The sequence below is a fragment of the Aythya fuligula genome, chromosome 14 (genome assembly GCF_009819795.1).
Source record: "Aythya fuligula isolate bAytFul2 chromosome 14, bAytFul2.pri, whole genome shotgun sequence".
Classification (NCBI taxonomy): domain Eukaryota; kingdom Metazoa; phylum Chordata; class Aves; order Anseriformes; family Anatidae; genus Aythya; species Aythya fuligula.
The window spans coordinates 305138-329290 of record NC_045572.1 but is presented as its reverse complement, the minus strand read 5'-3'; the positions used below and the strand labels follow the sequence as shown (position 1 = coordinate 329290).

The following is a 24153-nucleotide window of genomic DNA, read 5'->3' as shown; positions in this document are numbered from 1 at the left end:
TAGTTATTTTTCAAGAATTTATTTTATAAACCTCTTCCTGATGATATTCACTTCTTGGTCCTATCTGTCGCTGCACCTGCTGGGGAGGGGCACAATCCAAACCACAGAGGGCAAGTTCCTTATTAGCTTGCTGCCCATTGCCTGCTCCCTAATGCTTTCTTATGGCCTTGGCCCACCTAATGCTTCAGAGATTTTCTGTTCTGTTTCTTCTTATTGCCAAGCATTGTGTGTCCTTTACTATTATTTTTATCTCCTCCATGGGGTCTGTGGTTTCACCCTGCAGTACTGCTGATCGCTTTTCCCCAGCTGTGTCAGACACAACAAACACTGCATTCAGTGCTCACCTGGCCTTGCTGTCCGCTTCCCCCAGAATGCAGAAAACTACTGCCTTCTGTTGCCTTTCCTCACCTCCAGTGTGGCAGAACTTGCATTTGCAAATGCTGCCCTTCGTACCTATGGCACCAGCTGACTGCCACATTGCTGCATGCACCTTGAACCAAAAGACCTGGTACTTCTCTGCGTGGAGCCCAAGAGGGCTACATTAGGGTTTGCTCCCTGCAGGAGCCCGTGGGTGTTTTGTGGCCGCTGTGGGTTTCTCACTGCACCCTGCAGGCTGAGACAAGCTGGGGCTCCCCATGGCTGCTGTGCACGCTGCTGGGCATGCTGCCTTCAGTCGGACTGGCCAGAAGTCTTGTTTCTTTACCCTTGATTAATTAAAGTTATTAATCCTTTCATTGAAGATGAAAGCCAGAAGGTGCTGGAAACTGCAGGTAATGACCACTGTAAATAATCTGCTGCTATCTCCTGAGCCATTTGCAGACAGCCTGCATGGCATAATGGTGTGCTCCCTCAGCCAAACAGGCTTTTTAGTTCTTCCCTTTGGACTCTGTTCCCCTTGGCCATGGCAATGACAGTCCAGGCCCTTGTTTCTTGTCTGTCTCCCAGATCAGCCATGTGTGGAAACATGAGCCAGGCTGGCTGCGGGAGAAATGCTTTTGTACAGGGCGCTTTGGTGCCGCAATGCCTTATCCCACCATTCTGTAGGAAGCCTCCTCCTGCACCTGCAGCCCACACCTTTGTGGGGAGTTTGCTGCTGACGGGGGAAGGCCTGATGTTAATTTCCCAGGTTAGATTTTCAATGTTCCAGCTTGAAACACTGCAACCCAGCAGCTCTTCACAAAGTCCCTCATTTTCTCAAGGCTGTGTCCCTGGGTTTGTACCAGCTCACAGTGTGCAGTGAGGTGACCGGCTCTGCCTAACTGTGACAAGAGGCAGCTTCCGTGTCTCCCTTCTTCCTGGAGGGAGGGCTAAACTCAGTAGCAGGGTACAGCTAACATCACAAGAGAGCAATAGCTTAGTTGCCAGCTGGGTTCATTTTTCCACATAATTTTGAAATAAAAATTCAGAGATGGTTGGATTTGACTGATTGCAGAAACCCAGCAGAAGAAAACTGGACTTGTGTTTCCCAGATGTGAGTGTGAAGGACTGAGGATGCTTCCTGAGCCACGTCCCTTCCTCCACTGCCATAGCATCCAATGGAGAGCCCCCAGCACATGGGGACCACACGAGTTTGCTGTTCTCTTTGGACAGCTGAGTTACTGCCTGGACCTGAAACAAATGCCTCGCAGTGATGACTGGAGATGGTGCTGATGACAAAAGGGCTTTAACCCTAGAGTTTTTCCATTTATCAGTAGTGAGCTGAATCCTTTCCCTGCCTCTCTCCAGGCAGATGCTGATATCTTGCAAACCCACTGACATGAAGACTCCTTCTGATAGAAAACCAGCATGAGCAGATAAGGAGTGTGCCAAGCTGCAGGTAAACCTAATCCCTCTCTGTACCCTTCTCCAGCAGGCTCTGCATGGGCAGCGAATCCTCAGTGCTTCAGGGTACTACCGAGAGCCTGGAGCATTGTATACTCCCTTTTTGGCAGGATCAGGTCCTGAGCATGTACGCAGTGCCACAATTTCCCTCTAAAATCATAGGATCATAAGATCACAGAATCCTTTAGGTGTTGGTGGTGGGGAGGTCTCTCCCCTCTTCTCTGCAGGCTGGTGCCCAACGAAGGGCAGCTTCCTGCATGTCTGAGCTCTCTGCCCAGCTGCAATTTCTTCAGTGCTCAGTGCACATGGGGTCCTTGTGGCTGCCAAACTGAAAGGGAAGCAGAGATGCTCAGACATGCAGAGAGCCCCAGAAGGTCTGCAGGAGAGTTCCACCTGCACCTCACCCACTGCAGCTGCTGCACAGCCATTGTGGCTTGCCTGGGGCAGGTCTGCTCCTGCTACAAAGCTCACCAAGGGCTGCTCAGCCCATGCCAAGTGCAGCCCCTTGTGCAACGCAGGCAGCCAGAGCCTGCAGATGAAGGGAGCAAGACACCCTCACTCTGGCTTGGCAGCGGGGTGGGGAGTTGAGGAGGGGATCTGTTGGGGAGTGGTGTCTTACCTGCTGGAGGCTGCTGAGAGACACAAGGGATCCAAGTCTGAGTCTGAAGAGGTACTTGGAGGTACCGACCATGTATGGAAAAATAAAATGTATCCAGCCAAGGACTGACGAGAAGAGAAAGAGGGAACAGAGATTGTAGAACCCAAAACTGGTAGCATCTAGAGTAAGCTCTGCACCAGCTCCTAAAGATGTACAGTGAGCACAGAAGGCAGGAGCTGTGTGGAGAGAGCAAAGCTGGGCAGGAAGAGCAACAGCAAGCTGGGAGGAAGTGCCTGCAAGCGAGCCAGGCAGCTGCTGCAGGCAGAGAGGTCGGTGCCGCTGGGCGAGTGGGCAGATGTCCCTGAGCTGGCAGGAGGCAGACACCAAACCTTTCCCCACTCCTCCCTGCAAAGGCACCTGCCAGACCTGGCCAGGGAGCTGGGATGGAGAAATGCTGGGAGTGGGCAAGTGCACATTACATTACATGAAGCCTCCAGAGCTCCTGCCCAGGACCTTGGGCGGTGCTAAGTGCTGACACTGGAGAGCGGGAAGCTCTGAGCTGGTGGCAGCCCTGCATTGGGCTCTGCAGCTGGGACAGCCCCATCCCGGCACAGCCAGCCCCGCAGAGCCAGGGCACGTTAGGCACCAGATGCTGCTGCCCAAGGCACGGATAGATGCTGAAACTAAAAGGGCAGCCCAGGACAGCTGATCAGACAGTGAAATGAATCCCAGGCAGCAGCGGTGGTGCTTCCCAGCACCCCAGGCCCAGTGCTTTGAGACCGGGGGCAGTTGTACTTGCACAGCTTGACCCGAGGCAGAGGCTGCTGGCACCGGGCAGCACGATGGAGCTGCCCTGCTTACCCAGCAGCGTGGCAGCACTGTGAAGCCTCCAGCGATGCTTGTTCCCTCCCCACCTTCATCCTGGGTGGCTGAAGGGGCTGCTCTCTGCTCTTCTCACTGAGCTGCTGCTTTCCCACTAACGGCAATCCCTGCACTCCTCCACTTCGGGTGTGAGCACCTGGCGCTCAGTCCCTGTGTTCTCGTGTCCCTTGCCCTTGGCACTTCTGAGACCAACCAGCTTCAAACCACACATTTGCTCCATCACACGGGTATCCTCCAGGTGCTGGCACGGAGCCAACAGACCCCCGTGAGGGGGATGCTGTTGAAGGTCAGTCATTTAGAAGATGCTGAAGATGCTCCCTCTTGGACCAAGGGGCAGCCGTCATCTCACCCAGCCCAGCTCTGCCTGCGGCTGGGGGCATGGCCACGCTACCCTTGTTGCCCACGCTGCCGGCCAGCCAAGGGCAGCAGCAGCAGTTGTCCCTACACCCAAAAGCCAGCTCTTGACTTCTTTTCTCCTACTGTAAAGCATGCTGAGCCTGGTCCAGGACATAAGGCCGCTTCTGTTTATTCAGGGTGAGCAGGCATGCAAGCTACAACCAGAGCAGCGCCCAGGCTTGTGAAAAGTTGTTTTAGCAGAAAGTTATGCCCAAAGGATGAACTGCCCTGGTATTGTGGCTTTTGGTATCTTTTTTTCAAATGGATGAAACTAATTGTTGGTCTAACAGAGCTGCATCGTGGATTTAGCTATGTATTCACGAGCAGCTCCCCACAACCCTTAGGTCTGCTTGCAAGATACTACAGAACAAACAGCACCAGCCCTTGGTCCCTGGGAGCGCTGGGGTCAGGACAAGCGCTGACCATGGGTGGGTCCTTCCTGTGCCCCCTCCTCAGCCATACCCAGCCTCCTCCAGCCCCAACCTGGCCACCCAGCCACTGCTTTCCATCAGCTCCTCGGCTTTTCATCTGTCCCGGCACTGGCCCAGCCTTAGCAAAACGCTCACACAGGGACCATGGCCCTGTGGCCAGTGGCTGCGCTGCACCCTGACATCCTGCTGCCAGCCGGCCACAAGCGCATTGTGCAGTGCGAAACGCCTCCTCCAGAGTTTGCACCGGTATCCGAAGCACCAGCAGCACAGACTTGTTACTCTTTTTTTTTTTTTTTTTTTTCTCCCAGTTTATAGTATATATGTTATTGTTTATTTATAGGCAGATCACTTCACTATTTACAGTACATGAGCGTAGAGATTCTACAGTCTTTGTGATGTAAACAAGTAACTCCACAGCAGGGGAGTCTGGAAAAAGAAGCCAGTTCTGAAGTATTTACACAATTTAAAATAGAATTTTTATACCCACCGGATAGATATAGATAATACATTGAGCGATTTGGTTAAATTATCTATGAAACTATAGAATCTGACAATGTAAAAATACAAGAAAACGTTCTCTCGTTTTAGAAGGTAGACAGTTAAATCACACTAGAAATAAATCTCTTTTTTAAAAATAATAACAATAATAATAAAGGAAAGGCATAAGAATTCATGCCATCTTTTAAGATTAAAGTATATTACATAAATAAGGACACAATGGAACGGAATGAGGGAAAAAAATTAAGTGAAATATAAAAAACCGCTACCAATTAAAAAAAAAGAAAACATATTAAAAACTAGATTCTTAATCGCAAAGGGATCAATTCTGCCACTTTTGCTTACCCTGCAAGTAGAAAATCACAGAGTTTAGTAGTACTTACTCAGCGTGAGGAAGGAGGCAGAATTGGCCCCTAGTAATTATTAGCAGTGTCCTTTTATTCAACAAAAAAAAAAAAAAAAGAAAAAAGAAAAAGAAGGAAAGAAAAGAAAAAGAGAGTTTAGCTTTTATTATAAATAACAAAGCAGATGTGCCCCTTTTTAGGTGAAATTCTTGCACCTTTCTCAAGAAATGCATCAGTTTAACCTTTCTCTCTCACACATGCATACACACACTCCCTGCCCCGTCAGTGTGCGCTGGGTTTGGCTCTGCTCAGTAATGCCCTGGCCGTGCCATCCCTGGCTGCGGCTTGAGGAGGGACGAGGAATGTGGCCCAAAGGCTGCATTTGGTTCTCTATTGCTTCAGATTGTCAGGGACGGGCTAAGATAGAACAGAAAGGATTTCAGGGCTCTCTATGAACAATGATGTAGCTCGGTATTCAGTGTAACTCCAAAAAGAAAGAAAAATACAAGAAAAAAAATAAAAAAAGAAAAAAAAATGGCTGGTCTGTAATGCTCCTTCGCATGGACCAGTGCTGAAACCAGACATTTGGACTGTAATGTGGTGGCTGAGCTGCTGTTTCCATAGGGAAGACGTGCAGCCCAGCAAGCTGCGCTGGGCAGGAGTTGGGATAAAACTTTCCTTTGGGGCAGCATTGAACCTGACACCAGGGATTGTCCTCTGCATTCAGCCCAGACATTCAGAATCATTTGCTCCTTTCCTACGGAGCCCCAGGATTCTGCCGGATTCCAGCCAGGAAACCTGGTATCCCACCATGAACAATGAGATTTTATGGGGAACTCTGTGCAAAAAAAGTGAACAGGCATTTTATCACCAGACCCTTCATATTTAGCGTTTCCCCACAGTACTTACAGGCAACTATCAGGGGACATTCTATAGTTATATACTTTTTTTAAAAAAATAGATCTCCTCAATACTTATTGCCTACCATAATATACCCTTTTGCTCCCAGTTCCTCTTGGATTGGGGCTCCTACCTGTGGGCAGGGCTGGGCCCCAGTGGTGAGGGGAGCCAGGTTCCCTTCCCTGCATCCAGCCCCCCCAGGCAGGGGGGGCTCTCACCCACCCCTGCCCAGCCCCCCTTGCCCCTAGAGCACTGTGAGCTAATGAAAGCTTTCTACTAAAAAAATAAAAATAAAAGTCAAGTGGGAACTTACTTTTCACCATTAACCCCGCGTGAGCAATTCTGGACCCAGCAGGCAGTCACACCTGTGCTTCTTTAAGCTGAGATATGCCCTCTGCACTCACCAGGTCCTAAAGGCAGGGGTGGGCAGCGTGCCCCTCCAGGCTCTGCTGCTGCTGCAGCGAGGGGCGGGCGGCCACAGGGAGGGTGCCTTGGCCCTGCGTGGCACATCCTGAGCACCTCTGTGCGTATTGCATCAGTGCAGGAGACATTTCTCAAGGGAGGAGGGAAAAAGAGCTGTCAAAATTTAAAGGGGGGGGGAGGGAAAACCCCAAACAACAACAAAAATCCATTTATAGGCTTCAGGCAACACGAAGACCACTTATTGCATCTCTTCCTATCCTAAGACTGCGGTACTGATTGGCTCTGTGCATTACAAGACCTCCCTGCTTGGGAGTGCTGTACCCGCTGCACAAGAGCTCTGCGATGGTGGCGGGCTGCTGGCCAGCACGGGAAGCCACAGGAAAGCTATGTCCAATTGCAGATTGGGTACACAGAAACCAACGCTGGCGAAGCGCCTGAGGGCTGCCCTGGGAGAGGGTTCCTCATGGCCCGGGCAGCCCTCGCTGCGCTTGCCCCTTCCCCTCCACCACGCTTGATGCATCCTCCAGCTGGGAGCGGCCTGGGGCTCGGTCCCACCGCGGCTGAGCAAGGAGATGGAAGAATTCCACTTGGCATTTTTTTTTCCTTTTTTTTTTTTGATTGATCGTTTTCTGAAAAACATCAGCACAGCACAGGACAGTACTACCCACCCTAAATGTGTCGCTATATACATTCTACGTAAGCTCTATAGCAATCACATGTAAACATCATTGTTGTGAGGAAATACTAGGACAGAAAAAGGCAAAGCTACAATGAGGCAATTGCCAATAGCAGATGCTCAGTCTCGGCCAGGGTTACTCACATATGCTAAGTCGGGGTGGAGGTGGGGAGAGCCTATAGCAGGAGAGACAGTGATCCTTGCTACTGCTCTGGGCTGAGACCGAAGTGGCACAAGGACAGCGACTGGCACCGGCAGCAGATTTGGGAGCTGCCGTTCAACCCACCGGGGCTGTCCCACTGCCTCACCGGTTGCTGTTGGAACCACAGGTTCCACAAGAGCAGCATGAAATAACCAAGTAATGATGCTGGTGTCGCTGCTGGAACCCCTTCTCCTGCCAGATTTCAGTGTGGGCTGTCAGGGGTGCAAACATGCCCATGGAGCCAAGGGCCGTGTCGGCAGGGTATGGATTTCTGGAACTGAACCTCATGCAATTTTGGAGGCTTTAGTCATACTCCCTGCAGGATGAAATGGTGTCCGCATGGAGGAATGAGAATAAAATCCCTAAGTCACATACAGGGGAAACCCCAGAAGACTCTAATCTATCTATTGGCATAGTTAAGGCTATAATATTCTATCTACATACAATGGCTGAATCCCTAGTGGTCTCTGTGTCTGGGGAGTAAATGGAGATGATGGAGATGGCTTGAGGAGCCAGCAAGATTTCCTTTCCCTCTGGGAAATGGTGCCTCTGGCCTGCTCTTGGTTGGGGCTCCTTCACCCAGGGGTGGGGGCTCTCCTCCTCCCACCTCTCCCAGAGGCAGGGGGCAAGCTTGCAAGCAAATTTGGCGGGGATGCTGCTTGAGCATGCCTTACATCCAGCGCTGCCAGGAGGCCTGAGGGCCCTGGCGAGAGGCAGGGGGGACGGCACGAGTGGCGGCAGGCCAGCCGGGAGCCGCAAACACACAGCAAAGCCATGACACTTCCTTCACACTGCTGGGCATGAGCTGGGCCGAGGGGGCACAGGCAACGGCAGAGAGCGTGCCGTGCCGACAGGGGGGTGCGGGTCCGCATTGCCAACGAGGTGCTAGGTGAGCATATGGCTTATCAGACACCGGCCAGAGGACAGGCAGAGACAAGAAGGATCCTCATGCCCCGCTCCCTCCACGGGCGCCCCAGGCCTATCAGGGCAGGGCCGCAGCGATGATGGCCGGCAGGCAGCAGAGCCGCAGGCCACCCGGCAGCGGTTCAATGCTGCCTCTTTCCACCACCCCTTTCCCTCGCACCTGTGGGCTGCCAGCTCCATGGCAGGAGCGGCCCATGGGCCTCTGAGCGGGCCTGCTCGGCAGCTGGGTGCCAGGGGCTCGCCCCCCAGTGAGGAAAATGGCTTTGTCAGCAGTGGGGGAGCCCCGCGTGCAGAGGGCCCCAGCGCACTGCTGGGGAGGCCGGCGCTTCTGTGGCTGAATGCTGGCTCTGTGACTCTGCTCTGACCCCCCATTTGCTCAGTGGCAAGTGCCTCATTACAGTGCATAGTTAAAAATCAAGGAAGCGGTACAATAAATCTGAATTACAGTACATCTGAGCCATAAATACATTTTTTTAAGTATATACTTTTTTTTTCTTCCTTTTCTATTAAAAATTAGTTTATAATCCTGATTCTATTCACAATTAACAATTTCATCATCACACACTACGGACAAAAAATGTTATGGTGAACACAGCTGCAACTTGACGGTGGGAGCGCGGGGTCGGGGCCGGGGCGGGGAGGGGGCAGGGGCTTCAAGGCTCACCCTAAAACAACCAGTCAGAAGCGGGGAGGCTAATGTGTGGCAGTGAGACATCAACACCATGGGGACTCACAGACAGAAGCAGCTTTGTTCAATGTAAACATCAATTGAAAGGGACAGCAGTCTCTCTCTCGCGCGTGCGTGCTCTCGCTCTCTCGCTCTCTCTCGCTTGTCATAGACTGAATAATTTCTTTGAAAACGTAAACATATTGGAAGTGCCTTGACTGAGGTATTGAGGTATTCCTCCAGGGTTAAGGCTGTTACCGATGCAGGCTGAGCTGGGCCTCCTGCAGCAAGCTGTCAAAATCCATGGTCTCGTACTTGCTTTTCACCGGTGCCAGGGAGGACTCCTCCGCGCTGCAATCTGGGGACAGCAGGGACACAGGACAGCATGGTGAGGGATGGCAGGAGGCGGGCAGAGGCACAAGGCGCACTGTGTGCTCCCCGTGCCCGCGCACGGTGTCACGAAGCCCCGGCCACCCCGGCAGTGCTTGCAGGTGATGGCTTTGCTGAGCATTCCCTGAGCTGTGTGCCTGCCCTGGCCTCCTCCTGGGAAGGCACCGATGTTGTCCCATGTCCAAGAACAATATAAAATGGGAAAACGTGCTGTTTTTCCCCATTGAAAAGGAGCAAACTGCTGTTTGGCAGAGGGGCTCTCACCGCTCAGGTCAGAGGGCAGAGATGCCCACTCCCACATTCACAAAAATTGCCAGACCCAGGTGAATTCTGAGCTGCTGAAACACAGCACTTCCCACATGAGCAGCCAGGTCGTGGCAAGCGTGGGTGTCTGCCTGTAGAGCTCCCCAGCTCTTGCATCAGAAGCTGAACAAAGAGTGCCATCACAAAGCCTGTGAAATCTAGCAAATGCCAGAAATAAGACCGCCTAATTGAACAACAGCTCAACCCTTTGTGTGTATATTTTTGATAGAGCTGTTAATGGCATGGCTGTATTTCACTTCTTCCTGTAGGCTCTCTGTCTCAACCTGTGCACAGGGCAAGCAGGATTTAGGAACAAACCATGCCATGTAGTCAGGGGCAACTGTTTTCTCGCAGAAACCAGGGGGTGAGGACCTGGGAGCAGTGCTGGGGGTTCCCCTGCAGCTCTGCCCTCCCCACAGTGCTGCACAACTGACATTTTTGTCACAGGGTGCTTGCTGGTTCTTACCTCCTCAGAGCCCAGAATGGCAGATCCTAGCTTACTACACGGATAATGAGCATTTGCACCCACAGCCAAAGTCAGAGAGAACGCTGCTCTGTGCACATGAAATATTGTCAGGTGCTAAGAGACCAGGCAGTACTTGTGTCAGACTTAGCACCTAGAGGTAAATGAAGACTTAGGGCTTTATTTTCTGGGCATGTAGTGGGCTGCCTTATCTTATGCATGAAGTGGGAAAACAGAACCACTTCGCCGCCTGCAGAGGGTGCAAAACTGAAAGCGTGGTGTTCATGAAACACCTGACGATCACAGTGATGAGGGCCAAGTGACACCCCGATCACATTTCTCTTTCAAGACCAGCATAGGATTTCACTCCTGTCCATTATCGAAGGCTGAGAGACAAGGTTGAGTGAGCCCTGGATAAGTTAGCGAGGCAGACCTGTGGAGAGCAGTGTGTGCTAGCAGAAATCCACGTGACACCAGAGTTACTGTAACTGCAGCGCATCTCAATGTCTTCATTTTGGATGGAAAGTACACATGCAATGCTGGGTAATCTGTCCTGTGGAGCAGCAAACAACCCAGATCACCTCTTGGGCTAATGAGCTGTTGTTGACCGCTTTCTCTAACCATGGGGAAGGGAGTTCTCAGCTGGAAAGTGTCCAGAACCGTGCAGAAATGCAGCTGGGAAACAATGGGCTGTGCCTCCACTGAAACCCAAAGGCTCTGGGGTAGGATGCTACGCTTCGCAGCCAACATGCTCTGGATCCTCACGCAAGCTGCTTTCCTTCTCTCCCCCCAGTGCCCAAAGCCATCCAGCTAGGCTGGGCTAAGCTGGGAGCAGCTGTGTGAGCCATACAGAGCAGGTGGGCTTTTGTTGCAGGCTGAAAAAAGCTTTTAGATCCTCGCGTGTAACGTACCGTTACTGTGCCATGCTGATGAACAGGATGCTTCCAAGGAAGCCTTCTTACCCAAGTCAGCGTATCTGGTCCAGAAGAAGTGCCCGAGGCCACCAGAGCTGAGCTGGAAGGAAGGCTCGTTCCTCTTCCTTAGTGAGGTGCCGTTCTTCAGAGATAAGGCAGCGTGCTCTGAATACCGGTAGGTGATGAAGCCGTATTTATCCCCCCTGAGCAACCAAAGAAAGAAGCAGAGATGCATCAGGCTCCACAACCCTGCTCACACAGCTCTGTCCTGTGCCCTGCCACCATTCTGCCGCCCACCCCTGCACCCATGGGGTGGGCTGGGGCAGTGCAGGCTTCACTCCCCCAGCACTGCCCTGTCACTGTCACTCCTAGAGCTGAGGTAGAGGTGACCACACGCCCCACGAGCCCAGCATCTCGCCACCCACCTGTTAGTCCTGGACAGGACCTGGCACTCCACGATCTCACCAAACACCTCAAAGCGTTTCTTCAGCTCGCTGGAGCTCATGTTGCTGGAGAGGTTCCTGATGTACACCACCCGGCCTTCCCCCTGCCAGCACCAAGCGAGAGGTCTCAGGCTCCCGACACGCGCCTCCAGCACTGCCCATGGGTGCTGGACACGTGGGGTGCCCAGGAGCCCTCTGCCCTGGCTGCACAGCACTGCCCGGCCCCCAGCCCGTTGCTGTCACGGCCAAGTTAAAGCAGCCACACACCCCTTCCTCCCCTGTCAATGCCTCCCGTGTCCCTGCAGCCTTTGTACCTTATCCCAATGAAGTCACCAGGAAACATTCCTGAGAACTTATGGAGGACAAATTCAACTGTGCTGCAGGTGAAAAATGCCAGATGGGCAGACGTGAGCATGTATGTGTGGACATGGCAGCGGAGAAGAGCTATTTCCCTGCAGACGCAGCCCCATGCCACTGTACATGCCGCACCCGTGCTGCCCCTGCAGCAGTGCTGGTGGCTGCGCAGCTCCAGGGATTCCCCAGCTTGCTGCCCCAGCTGCCAGTTCCGCGGATGCGCCGGGCATTTCTGTGCCAAGGACTCTGTATTGCCAATTGCAGATTGCTTCCACTTTGCTTTAGCTTTGCTCTCTCCCACAGTCATGTCCCTGTTTAACACTGGCCTCACACCAAGGGATGCTGAAGCCAGGGCTAATGCTCCACCGCTGCTTTTCTGGAGCAGGGCACTACTGAAGGCTGCGGGTTGCTTTGTCCCAGTGCGCATGCAGGTGCCGGCGGGAGGGAGCGGCTGCTGCCCCCGGGGCCAGCGCTGCTCCCTGCTCACTTACGATGGCCTTTTCCCGTTTCTTCTCCAGCTGGCCCCGGCTCCCACTGCCACCTTGACACTGTTCACCATTCTCACACCTGTGGAGCACGAGAGACAAGGTCAGCCCCAAAAGGGGAACCTGCAGGGAACGCTTCAGCCAGCAAAAGGGAGGTGAGGCAGAGGGTTTCTGCAGAGACAGGCAAGTGCCTGGTAAATATTGGGAGATGAGGTCATGCAAAGAGCTTCGAGCTTCTATTGGCCACATCATCTCTCTTGCACCTGCTATGATACTGGAAAGCCCATTCCTTGATGCCAGAAGCAGTCCCTAGCCAATGTTTGCCCTTCTCACAAATGGCTCCAGCCCCTGTCAGTTGCTCCCAGCATGATGGAAACCCACAGCTACTTCCCCAGATGCTGCTTTCTCTGGCCTTGGCTGATGTTTTTGGCAGCTGCTGCTGTAGTACCAATTATTTCGATGGATTTTCTTTAACTAATTAGCATCTTTATACTCAGACCAGAGAGAGCCAGTGCTGTCATGCAGTGCCTTTGGACAGAACTGGGAGCGGGGTCCACCCGGGCTCCCACACCACCTCCCAGCAGCAGCAAGGGAGGGGACAGCCACCATGCCATGCCAGGACCGTCCCCTGCAGTGGCCAAAAGCAGGTTTCTACAAGAGTGTGTGCCCCCAGAGCTGCTGCAAGCTGCCAGCCCCTCTGCTGCCCACCCATACCTGAAGGTGCGTCTGCTGGTGGGGGATCGGGACCGGCAGCACGAAGACCCCGAGCTGGACCTGCTCCGGGAACAGTAATGCAAACTGGTCCTGGAAAGGGGGTTTCTCCGCAAGCACAGCTTGGTATCCAATGGGCTGTCACAGTGCTCTTCCTCCTCCTCGTCCTCCTCCTCCTCCACCGGGGAGCCGCTCTCACTGCAGCTGTCATCAAAGACAGTGTCATACTCGGGGGTCTTGCAGAAGGCCATATCCTCGCTATCAAGAGCACTGTCCAGGAAGCCAAAGTGCTTCGTTAAGCTGGCTCTGATCTCCTGGTCTCGCAGCTGCTTGACACCATCCTTCCACACCATCTCGCCGCCCGCCTCCTTGCTGCTGAGGTCCAGCCCCTGGTAGTGTGCGTCCGGGACCCTCCTCTTGTGCTCCATCTCCATCTGGCCCGGGGGCTCCCATGACTTGAGCACCTTCCTCTGCAGGGTGGCCTCCGGCTTCAGCACCTGGCAGTAGTCATGGTCCCCAAAGGAGCATGAGAAGGGCCGCTTGAGCACGCCCGGCTGCTCGGCGGCACGGCTCAGGTGGGCCAAGAGCTCTGTCCTCTCGGGCTGCTTCTTCAGGGTTTTCTGGGAGGCTCCTGTGTCCCCTGTGCTCCCGGCCCCAGGGCTGGGGGCCATGCTGTCCTCGTCGCCAGCCTCCTGGGGGATATCTGGCTTGTACAGGTCCTCCTCGGCGGGCTTGTACGGCGGAGTGGTGGGCGGCGTGAGACCTGAAACCCGAGTGAACAAACAACAGGAGTCAGCTCTGCCCTCCATCACAATTCATCCAATCCCAATGCCTGAGCTGCACCGACACTGCAAGGCAGGGAGGCTGCTCAGCCTCCGCCACCCTACCCACCCACTGGCACTTTGGGGAAAAAGAAGGATGCCTCATCCCCAAGGGGACCCGTCAATTCTCCCTTCCCTCCTGGCCTCCCTCCAAGCAGCAGCCCCTCCAAACAGCCTCCTCACTCCCAAACGCTTTCCCCAGTGCCCATGACGCAGCCCGTGAGCTGCTCATGGTGCTCCAGCACGAAACCAGCACACAGAAAGTGCTCCTGCACCATGGGATGAAGCAGTGGCTTCAAGATTTCCCATCCCAGGGAGAAATGAGAACATTAAGAGCCTGTCCTACCTGCTGTCCCACACAGCTCCACGGTCAGCATTGGCTCAAAGTTTCTCTTCCCAAAGGTCGGGTCACTGAAAGGAGAGGGAAAGTGTGTAGGTGAACACAGAAAATTAAAAAAAAGGACGCTGATAAAAACGCTGCATACAAATGAACCCTCCCAGCATGCCTAGTGCCTGACAGAGATGGGGGCGAGCAGCATGCCCTCGCCACCACCACAGCAGGGATGAGCCTCAGTGAGGTCGCCGGGCACGTCCACCCTGGCACCAACGCTCGCCAAGGGCCTGGAGCTCTCCCAGCGCCTTGCACCTGTGAGCAAGGTGCATGATGCGGCTTTCCAGCCCTAGCACAATTAATTTAGCCCCCACAAATCCCATGTGCACTTACGTTTGCGCCAAGGACAGCATGAGACACCGGGGTGTTTCTGAAAGGCAGGGAGAAGCAGAGTTACAGCGGAGCTGGGCTCCCTCCAGCGCCCACGAGGCAGGCAGGGGACAGCAGGAGCCGGGGCTGGGGACACTGCCGGTGAGGTGGCAGCAGCCACACGAGTGGAGGGATGGCAGGTTGGAGCTGCTCACACGCACAAAGTGCTGGCCAGTGACAGTATGATGGCAGCTGCGCTTCTGGGGCACCGGTACAGCTGAACTGCAGTGTGTAGGCACAGGGCAAACCCTGAGGGAGGGGGCAGCCCAGTCCTGCCTCCTCATGCTACAAGGATGGGGAAACTGAGGCAGGAGGCACAGGGGGAGTGGATTGGAACAGAACCCCAAAACCAGAACAGCCGCCGGTTCCCCATGCGTGGGACCCCTCAGCCAGGTGGCACCCAGGGGTCACCTCCCGCCCCCTCACCTGCTTGCTGCCAGGGGGCACAGCGCTGGCTCTCAGCACCCTCGCCCTCCTCGCTGCCCCCTGGGGATTCCAGGACGAGGGGCTGAGGCTCTGGTGGCGGTGCCATGCTCCCGACGTCTCCCTCCTCCGTGCCACCCACCTCCACTTCGGCCACAGGCTCCTCAGTGGAGAAGGCCTCCGGCGACGGGCACAGCGTGGGCTCCCTGGAGGCTGGGGCTTCCCGGGGCACAGAAGGCTCGAGCGGTGGCTCATCAAGGAAGGAGAGCCAGTGGCCCAGCTCGGGATTGAGTCTCTTGGACCGGCGGACAGCGTAAATGGTACTCTCTGGCCGCCGGGCTGCCTTCCCTGTGGACACAGCTGAGGCGCCCACGTGCTTCCCAGCCTCCTCCTCCAAACTGCCAGGTTCCTGTGGAGCCTTCGCCTCGGCCCCGAGGCTCTGCCTTGGCTCCGCTTTCTCTGGCACCACTTTGGCTCTGGATTTGCAGGTCCCACCAGTGTCCGCCCCATCCTGCACTAGCATGGCGGGGCAGCTGGCAGCGGGCAGCTGGGCAAAGGAGGCATACACGGGCTTGCCCAGGCGGTAGGGCTTGCTCACATCACACAGCAGGTCCCGTGCCAGCAGCTCCTTCAGGATGGAGAAGGATGCTGCAGGCTTCTTGCAGCCCCCGGCTGCCTGCCAGGTGCAGCCCAGCTGGCTCTCAGCACCACCAGGGTGTCCCGGCTGCGGGGGACAGTCCGGTTTGGCTCTCTTGAAGGGGCTGCTGCAGGGCTTGGGCTTGGTGTCAGTGGCATCGTGGGCGGGCAGCTTCCGCGGCGGCAGGCAGTAGGTGTGCATGTAGCGGATGAGCTCCACCACCGTGTTTATCTCCCCGTCGCAGGAGAACCAGCTGCCGGCGCCATCCTCCGCCGAGGAAGGGGAAGTCATTGCATCACCGGAGCTCAGCGAGTCCTCGCTGGAGTCGCTGTCGTCCTCGTGGTGGGCGCAGTTGCCTGCGGCAGAGTGGTGGCGGCCACCGGGACACTCCTCTGGTGCGCGGAGGGCTGAGGTCTGTGTCCAGGGGGCCGCTGAGGTGAGGTGCCGGTGCAGCTCAGTGCAGCTGCGGCTCTGCACCTGCGGGATGCTCGCCCTCCGGTCCCGGGGAGCCTCCACCTTGGGAGAGAAGAGGGGAGATGGTAAGCCCCGTGCCTCGCCCTCACACACAGCCCCAGTGCTGAGGGGACAGAGCCGCCCAGGGTAATGGGGCTGCTGGGGATAGCGGGTTTCCCTCAGTCATGCCAGGAGGCAGCTCCTCCTCCCCAGGAAGGATTTGCATCTGTTCCCAGGCAATCTAATTTGCCCAGCCTAACGCACTGCACAATTACCATTAGCCAAGTAGAAAAATCTTTGATGGCAACTTCTGCTGGGATGCAGGAGATTAGTTTAGGATCAGGCTCTGTGGTGCGACAGGCAGCTCTCCCCAGGCCGAGTGATCCCACATTTGGGTGTAAATCATCAGGGTAAGGGGGGGCGAGGGGGCGGCTTTCATGAACTAGCGCCCGGTGAGACGGAGAGGTCTGAAAATACCTTTGTGCAGGGCCTCGAGGGTCGGGACTTAGGGGTCCCCGGGCGCCGGGCACTCCCGTCTCTCTGAGCCTCGCAGCTGGGAGGCGCGTGTGATGGAGAGAGGAGCAACTTCTTCAGCTGCAACGAGAAGCGGCGAGAAAGCGCGTCGGCACCGCAGCGACAGCACCACACCTCTGCCGGGGGCTGCCTGCGCCCCAGGGGCTGCAGGCTGTGCCCACTGCTAAGCGTCCAATTCAAAAACCGGGGGGGTTGATAAAAGGGCACAGAGGGGCTTCACGCTGGGGCTGCGAGCAGGCACCTGTCAGTGCTCAGCAGCGCTCAGCCTCCTTGCCCAGGACCCTGCAGAGGGCAGGGGTGGTGGGGACGGGGGCAGAAGCAGGGGAATGTGCTCCCCAGGGCCATTCCCAGGCTCCGACCAGACTCGTGGGAGCTGTCGTGGCATCCAAACGTCCATCAGCTTTGTCCCTAGGTGCCAGGATTCACGTTTCTATGCGTGACTGATTTGGACAGCTTACTTGGGTCGCCCTGCAAGGCTTGTTCAGCTGCGACATCCAGAAAGGGGCCTCCCTTCATTAATTAGCTTGCAAAGCATTTTGCAGATGTAAAGCCCGGCGGGACGTGCTGAGGGCTGGCTGAGGATCTTCCCAGCCTGCTTCATTCAAAGACTCCCCTGCAGTCCCCCGGGGTGGTCAGAGCAGGGTTTTCCTCAGGTTACACACAGCGCAATCCGTTCTGACAGCGAGGTTAGCAGAACTCTTCCCTTCTACTCAAACACTTTTTTGGTCAGGAAAATATAAAATAAATTTATCCCCCAGCCAGCAAGGATGACGTTTCGTGTCCCACCCATCACACTATCAACCAGAGGCGACAGTGGCTCAGCAGCAAGGTGACTGCGGAGGGGCTGCATGGAGGACACAGACTGGGGGCTCGGCCCCCCTGTGCTGGCCTGTGAGTTTGGAGACCCCCAGGTCGGGCTGAGGGATTTTTAAGGGGTGATAGGAATGGGGGGGTTCCTGGGTCAGAGGCTGCCAGGAGACATCAGCCGGGATGCCTGCAGCTTTGGGCGTGCAGCTCCTGTCAGTGGAAGCAACCAGCACCTTTCCCCTCCCTGCAACGTATACATCCTGTATATACACATCTGTACTGTGTGTGATATATACACCCACCTGTGCACAGGACTGGGGGCGGTGGAAATGCACGCTCTCACCACTGGATGTCACTCCTCCCCGACACAGCGTGGTTTGGGGAACACCCCGGGCAAGGCTAAGGGGTAAAGGCTAAGGGGGAACCGTGAGTCCCCGGAGGGAGCGGGCTGGGTGCCCCCACCCCAGGGGACCTCCCAGGAGCAGCGGAGGGCTGCAGCGAATGCTGCCCCTTAGCACGGGCCAGGACCAGGAGTGGGGCTGGAGCCCCAGCACCTCAGGGGACCGAGAGGGATGCTCTGGTCACCAAGGCTATTGGGGCCGGAGGCCACATGTGGGGGCATGGGGGTGGTCAACCCTCCTGCGAGGGCAGCAGGGAGCTCAGTCCTGGGGACCCGGGGCAGAGCCAGGCAGGAGCAGGCACCTTCCCTGGGGTTTGGGGCTGAGGCTGGGATGCACTACAGAGAGCCCTGGGCAGCCCCACAGCCTGGCCTTGCGAGAAAAGGAGGTGTGTGGGTCCTGCCAAAGCCACCCCCAGCACTGTGACACCCCCTGCAGGCGGCGCCCGCCCCCTGGGTATATATAGAGATATTTATATACACACAGCAGCAAGCAGCTTGTTCCCGTGAGGATGGCAATGGAGGTGACAGCAATGATGCAGAACATGTATACGTATACAATACAAGTATATGCTTTGGTATTGACGGTTAAAGAGAGTTTTAAGCCTAGAATGAAAAAATTCAGACCTTTGCTTCCTATCATACCCATGCAGCCGGCTTATCAGGGGCTCATCCAAATCCACCTTAAACAGTAGGAAGTGGGTTCTTACTAGAGACAGCTCATCAACCTCGGGGGCCAGGGGCGGCCCCCCCGAGACCGGGGCAGCGGGTTTGGGGGAAGGGGCAGGCGAGGTGTAGGCATGGTTGAGCGTGTCCCCCTCTTCCAGAGCTCGGAAGGCAGCCAGGCCCACGTCAGCTCCCTGAATATCATCCAAAGTCTCGGTGAGGGCCGCCAGCAGCGCTTCATTCTCGCTGTCTATTATCTGAAAGGAGCAAAGAGAGGGAATCAGGCTGAGCGAGGCACCCGTGGTCGCTCCCTCCGGGGGGGCACGTCAGGCTGGCAGGGGGCCATGGGGGGATTTACCCCCCTCTGGGGCAAGGAGATGGGAGCAGGAGAGAATGACTGGGGCAGGGATGTTATCTGCCCACCCACAACCCCAGCAAACCCCACGGGAAAAATAATAGAGAGCATCTTCTGTCCTTAGAAGCAAAGCACAGTGGGAACGGGGGCGGTGATTAAAAGGCTCCTTGACCAAATGATCCCAGCTTTGGGCTGTGAGCCCCCTGGTGCTAGCTGGAGGAGATGGTGGGGGGAAGGAAAGGTGGAGAGCCCAGCCCAGGGCTGCCCAGGGGAAAAGAGAGCGCAGCCCCCTGTGAGGGCAAGGGCGACAGCCCCCATGGCATGGGGAGCATGACCCTAGGCAGGCTCCATGCACGAGGCCCCTTCCTGCTGGCAGTACGGTGCAAATGCCCCAGACAGGGTGCAGAAGCAGAGGAATGGCCCAAGTGAGCCAGGATTTGGCTCATTTTGGTCCTCCTCCTCAATAGGCTCAATGTAAACCATACCCAACAAGAAGCAGGCTACTCTCAGGTATAAAATTAGCACGGGACAAGTTCGGGCTCTCGGTGAGGACTGCGGGCTGCACAGAGCCTCCCTTATTTCTCTCTTCTTGTTTAAAAATTAAATATCTTGAGTTCCATGCCCTAACCTTGCTTGCAGTTACTAGAGCAGGCTCCAGGGAAAGGCAGTAGGATACTCCATTTTTGGCTCCATTTCTTTTTCTCCTGTTATTGGCATGAGACTGCTGTGCACACAAGTTCAGAGGGATACATATCATTATACGCTGCTGCTCCTAACGGGCCTGCCTTTTGCATTTCTTTTCTGTTTATCTTTTCCCCAGGAAGTTCAGCGGAAAATATGCATCTCGTGATGAAGGTCTGTCAGCTGGACTGGACCATTTTCAAGCACAGCAGCAGCACAGCAGAAAAGCCAGAGGGCTGTTATTATGGCCAGTTTAGAAAATATCGGGGCTTTTTTTTTTTTTTTTCCTCCTTTCTTTAAGAACAAATCCTCTTCCTTCCCAACAAGCAACCCACTGCTTGGTGACCAGAGAGCCCCAGCGTGCCACAACCAAGCTGGCCTCCTTGTACCAGCAGGAAGCACCTGGCAATGCTCAGCAGTGCACGGCAGCCCCATCCCAGGAGGATGGGGCACATTGAGGCCATGGCACAAGAAGAGGGAGGATTTTGGAAAGGCAGCCCTGCTGCTCCTGGCTCTCCTCCTCTTCCTCCCACACCCAAGGGCTGCCCTGTGCCCTGGAGAGCAGGGAGTGTTTGCTCTCCTTAGGCACAGCTGTCAATGTCAGCGTTGGAGACCAGACATCATGCAGCTTGCTTTTTTGCACCAGCGCTCAGTAGTTCGGTCACCCCTGCCCCACTGGGGCTCCAGCAGCCCCTGCCTGCCTGCAGCTGCTGCAGTGCATGCCCTGCCGTAGGGTGCATCCACTCCAGGGAGGCAGAGGTGGGTGCTGGGGACACCCCCACCCACGGGTGCTCCCCGGCGTGCACAGAGGTGATGCTGAAGCTGGAGAGCACAGCACAGGCGGGCTGGCACAGCAGCCCTGCTCTGCTCGGCACCTCTTCATTAGCCTTGCTCCGCTAGCTCCATTTAGACCCAGTGCACAAATTAATGGGAGCACTAATCAGCTGGGGAGGAGATATTAATAGCTGTCCCCCCATACCTCCCCTCTCTCCTCTCCCCTCCCCTGCACTCCGCACGCCTCTGCCCTCGGCAGTCGCCCATGGGAAGGTGCAAGTGAGCGGCCTGGGACCAGCAGCCAGAGGGATGTCTCCCCACGTCCCTGTGTCCCCGGGGTACCTGGAAGAGCTCGGAGTCATCGGTGCTGTACTGGCTGGACTCGGTTTCGGAGTGCTCCGCACACCACTGCAACTCGCTGAAGCAGCTGGCGGAGTCCAAGTCGCTGGCGTCCAGCTGGGACAAATCAATCTCGGGGAAGTCAGAGTAGAGGTGCTCCTCGCCAGACACCTCATACTGCAGAGAGAGGAAAAAGGAGGTGAGCTCACAGCCACACCACAGCACATGGGGCTTTGCAGGGGACACCCAGGCTGGCAGCAACAGACTGCAACCAGCAGCAACAACAGCAGGACGGCTAGGACCTGGGGGAGCCGTGTCCCCACATGCCATTGCCTCTGCTCGAGCACATTACTCAGAGCCCAGACGAAGCTTTTTGGAATAAAACTGGCAAATGGATCAAGGGAGACCAATTACACAGCAGCTGAGAGAGCACGGAGCACCTCCTCACTGTGCTTTTTGCAAACCGGTTTGCGCAGCCTGGCACTGCCATCAGTGGGCACTGAAAGCTGCCCTGCTGCCACCAGCGAGCCCTCGCGGCAGCACCAGGCACGTGTGGAGCCTGCATGGGAAGGGCCTCATTGCTCCAGCAAGCAAACAGCTGCCAGTGCCCTCAGACGAACCTCAGCAGCCCTTCCTGCCTTCAATGGTGCAAGGCTGACCTCCAGGCTCGTCGAGCAGCTGCCCCGGCAATCAGCAGCAATGGAGGGGGGCAAAAGGCTTAGGGCACACACAGGATGCAGTGCATGGGGCAAGGCTCTGAGGGGTGGCTTCATGCCGTTCAGCCTGGCTGTTCCCATCCCCATCCCTGTCCCTGCTACATGGCAGTGAAACGCTCGGTGACAATCCTTGGGAAGGTGCACATCCCACGGCACCGCAGAGGCACTGCAGCCCCCCACACTTCTTGCACATGGAAGAGAAAATGGCATGGAAAAACATCAACGACCAGGAGCACATGGGGTGACCTGAGCTCTAGGAACCAAGCTAAAAATACCCATTTAATCACCAAAAGCAGCTGAGATCTGCCCTGCTTCCACCTAGCTACTTCACTGCCTCCCCAGCTCTCTGCATGGCCAGCCCCTGCCTGCCCCGTGCCCAGCACATAGCTCCCTCCTGGATGCATCCCCAGCAAAAAACCAGGGCTCAGACCCAGAGGTGAAAGGTCTGGTGCAGATCCACCTGGTATTGGCTGCCCAGGGGGAGTTTTCTGGTGATGAGGGAAACAAGTTTATTTACACAGCAAAGGGATTTTGGAGCAGGCAAACATCTGAGCACGTGAGAGGCTGAGGAGGCAGAAAAACACGGTGGCCTCCACTTTTGCTGTGCTAACACAGAAGCTAACACAGTCTCCTCCGACACACAGCAGGGGGAAAGGGGTCTCAAACCGAGCTCCAGGAAGGGCAAAGATAGGGTTTCTCTCTGTATTGTCTTTTTTTTTTTTTTTTTTTTTTTTCCCCTTGGGATAATTGAGGATCATAGATGACGAACTTGGTGTCCCCCCAAAGGATGGTCCTGTGCACAGCAAGACTGGGGTCTTCAACCCCTCCCAGCAAAATTTTTGCTCACTGGGTGCTCAGAGCATGTGCAGTGGGATGAAAGGTCCCAGTTCTCATCGCTGCCAAGTCTGGGGATGCAGATCTCCCTTCAGCCCAGCTCAGCCAGCCCTGCTACTACACGTTCGGTGCCCTCTACTCTCCCAGGCACGTGTGTTACCTGCTGTGCCTCCTTCCTCCCTTCCTTCCCCAGCTCCTGCACCTGCCCCAGAAAACATCCTGCAACAACTTTGGCTCCCCCTTCTCCCCAAATCTTCCCATGGGAACACAGGCAAAGGGTTCTATTTTTAGAAAAGCCATACACATATATAAACGTGTGTGTGTGTGTTCAATTAAAAATAGCAAAGCAGTCAAATCCTCCTGCTCCTTTTGATATGCCACAAGGGAAAAGATCTTGATACTGAGATCACAAGGAGCAGCTGACAGCAGTGCTTGGGACGTCTTTTGATCAACTCCACAGATGTGACACGTCCCCGTTGGCAACAGGGCTGGGTAAAAATAAACTCCTGCAAACCAACGCTGCTGGGCTGCCCTGGCTGGGCACACTGGAGGCAGGCACTGGGGTCAGTGTCCCCACTGTGCCCTGCTGCTCGCGGCGTCCCCAGGCAGTGCCCGGCCGTGGATGCTCCTGGATTCCTGGCTCACATAGGTCAGGAGCACCCCCAAAATCCACCTTCTTCCTTCCTGGCAGGGCATCCCCACACCACTTGTTCGGCTGGGAGGATTCATTTCAGGCCAGCAGCACGGGAGGGGAGCACATGCTGACACTGCCAGTGCGGTACCAGTGTGGGGCTGCTGTGGGCACGAGAACTCATCTGCTCCAGTTCTCCGTTTTCCCACCCTTTCCACTTCCTGCTGCCTTGGGAGAGGAGTGAACTTTTGTTCTAATTTTATTCGGGAGTTTGTAGGAAGATCAGCCCTGGGTTCTTGGTGTGCAGCCAGCAAATACCCATGGAGACACACTCAAAAATTCGGAGGCATCCTCCAGCCCAGACACCTGGCCTGTGCGCACTGCAGCACGGCTGTGGCCATAGCTGCCGGGGGCTCTGCAGCTTCTCCAACCGACCTTGCTGCCAACGAGGGCTGCGAGGGGACCCCATGCCCCTCACCTGCACCCTCTGGGGACACGGGAGCTGAAGCCTCCGTTGAGGGTTGCCCCAGGAAGCAGGCAAGCACCCTCACTCACACCGAGGCTTTTTGCTCGTTTTGTGGATTTGTGCTTGTTTCGTGTCCTTGTGGTGCTGGCCATCCCAGGAGCACCTCTATTGCACCTCCAAGGGGACCTGGTAGAGCTCAGCCATGAATTCCTGCTGCCGTGGGGCCAGCGGGTGGGATATCACCCTGGAAAGCTCCCTCTGTGCTGGAGCCACACTAACCCCAGCATGGGCATGTGTAGGTCTTATCTCTGCATAGAAGTGAGCCCAGCTCTAATTCAAATATTGGATTCATGAGACAGGAAATGTTTTCCTCTTTTTCAACGTGAACTTGGGCTCCATGGGCTAAACCAGCTGCTGGTGAGCGTGGCTGGGGCCGGGCCGGCATGCCCCCAGGACAGTCCTACCCAGCAGCCGCCCAGCGAGGTGGCTCGGTCTGATGGTGCCTGCGGTGCTCAGCGTAGGTGCTGGCGGATGATGAGCATGAGGACGAGTTCATCTCACCCTGCTCTTCAGTTCAGCTCCCCTTGATGCACAGCGGTGAGCCCTGCAGGTCCCCCGCCTGCTGTGCATGGCACCAGTGAACCATTCCTGCAGCTGGGCTGTGGCAGAGATTTTCCTCATCCCCGGGATGGAGCGGGTAGGAACTGCCCTTCTCTACAAGGCTCCTGCCTCCAGCCCCTTGAAGAAGCAGCCAAGAGCTCTGCAGCCCAGCTCCAGGCACAGGGGACAGGTGGGCAGCCCGTTCCTGTGCTCAGCGAGGCTGCACGAGGGGTGGCCTCTGAAGGCTGCCAGCGCAGAGACGCAGCTGGACGGGGCACAGCAGCCTCTCAATAACTCAATCTCAGGTAAGCCTGTAAGGCCAGATTTGTGCCGCTGCTTGTATCTGTGTCCCTGGGATGCTGTGTGATCGGCCTGCCGCTCACCTGCCACTTCGTTGCTCCCTGCACCCAGCGAACAAAAAGGGAAGGAAAACA

The 24153-nt window shown here is 55.8% G+C and overlaps 1 protein-coding gene across 2 annotated transcripts in view; it reads right to left on the bottom strand.

Moving 5' to 3' along the window:
• Window positions 1-5164: 5164 nt before the first annotated feature.
• Window positions 5165-24153, bottom strand: part of PPARGC1B (PPARG coactivator 1 beta) — a 43408-nt gene continuing 24419 nt past the window's right edge. Inside the window, exons 2-13 of one of the 2 annotated variants that reach the window (XR_004253907.1) lie at window positions 20476-20649; window positions 18368-18580; window positions 16397-16513; window positions 14833-15982; window positions 14371-14407; window positions 13993-14057; window positions 12829-13588; window positions 12121-12196; window positions 11258-11379; window positions 10881-11035; window positions 6955-9120; window positions 6541-6551 (exon numbers count right to left, since the gene is read on the bottom strand). Coding sequence is in view for 1 of the 2 variants with exons in the window: in XM_032197086.1 (XP_032052977.1) it covers window positions 9017-9120; window positions 10881-11035; window positions 11258-11379; window positions 12121-12196; window positions 12829-13588; window positions 13993-14057; window positions 14371-14407; window positions 14833-15982; window positions 16397-16513; window positions 18368-18580; window positions 20476-20649 (2973 nt within the window). In the remaining variant the exon portion in view is untranslated. Of the gene's footprint in view, window positions 9121-10880; window positions 11036-11257; window positions 11380-12120; window positions 12197-12828; window positions 13589-13992; window positions 14058-14370; window positions 14408-14832; window positions 15983-16396; window positions 16514-18367; window positions 18581-20475; window positions 20650-24153 lie in introns of both variants that reach the window. The other variant, XM_032197086.1, reaches the window with a different exon arrangement.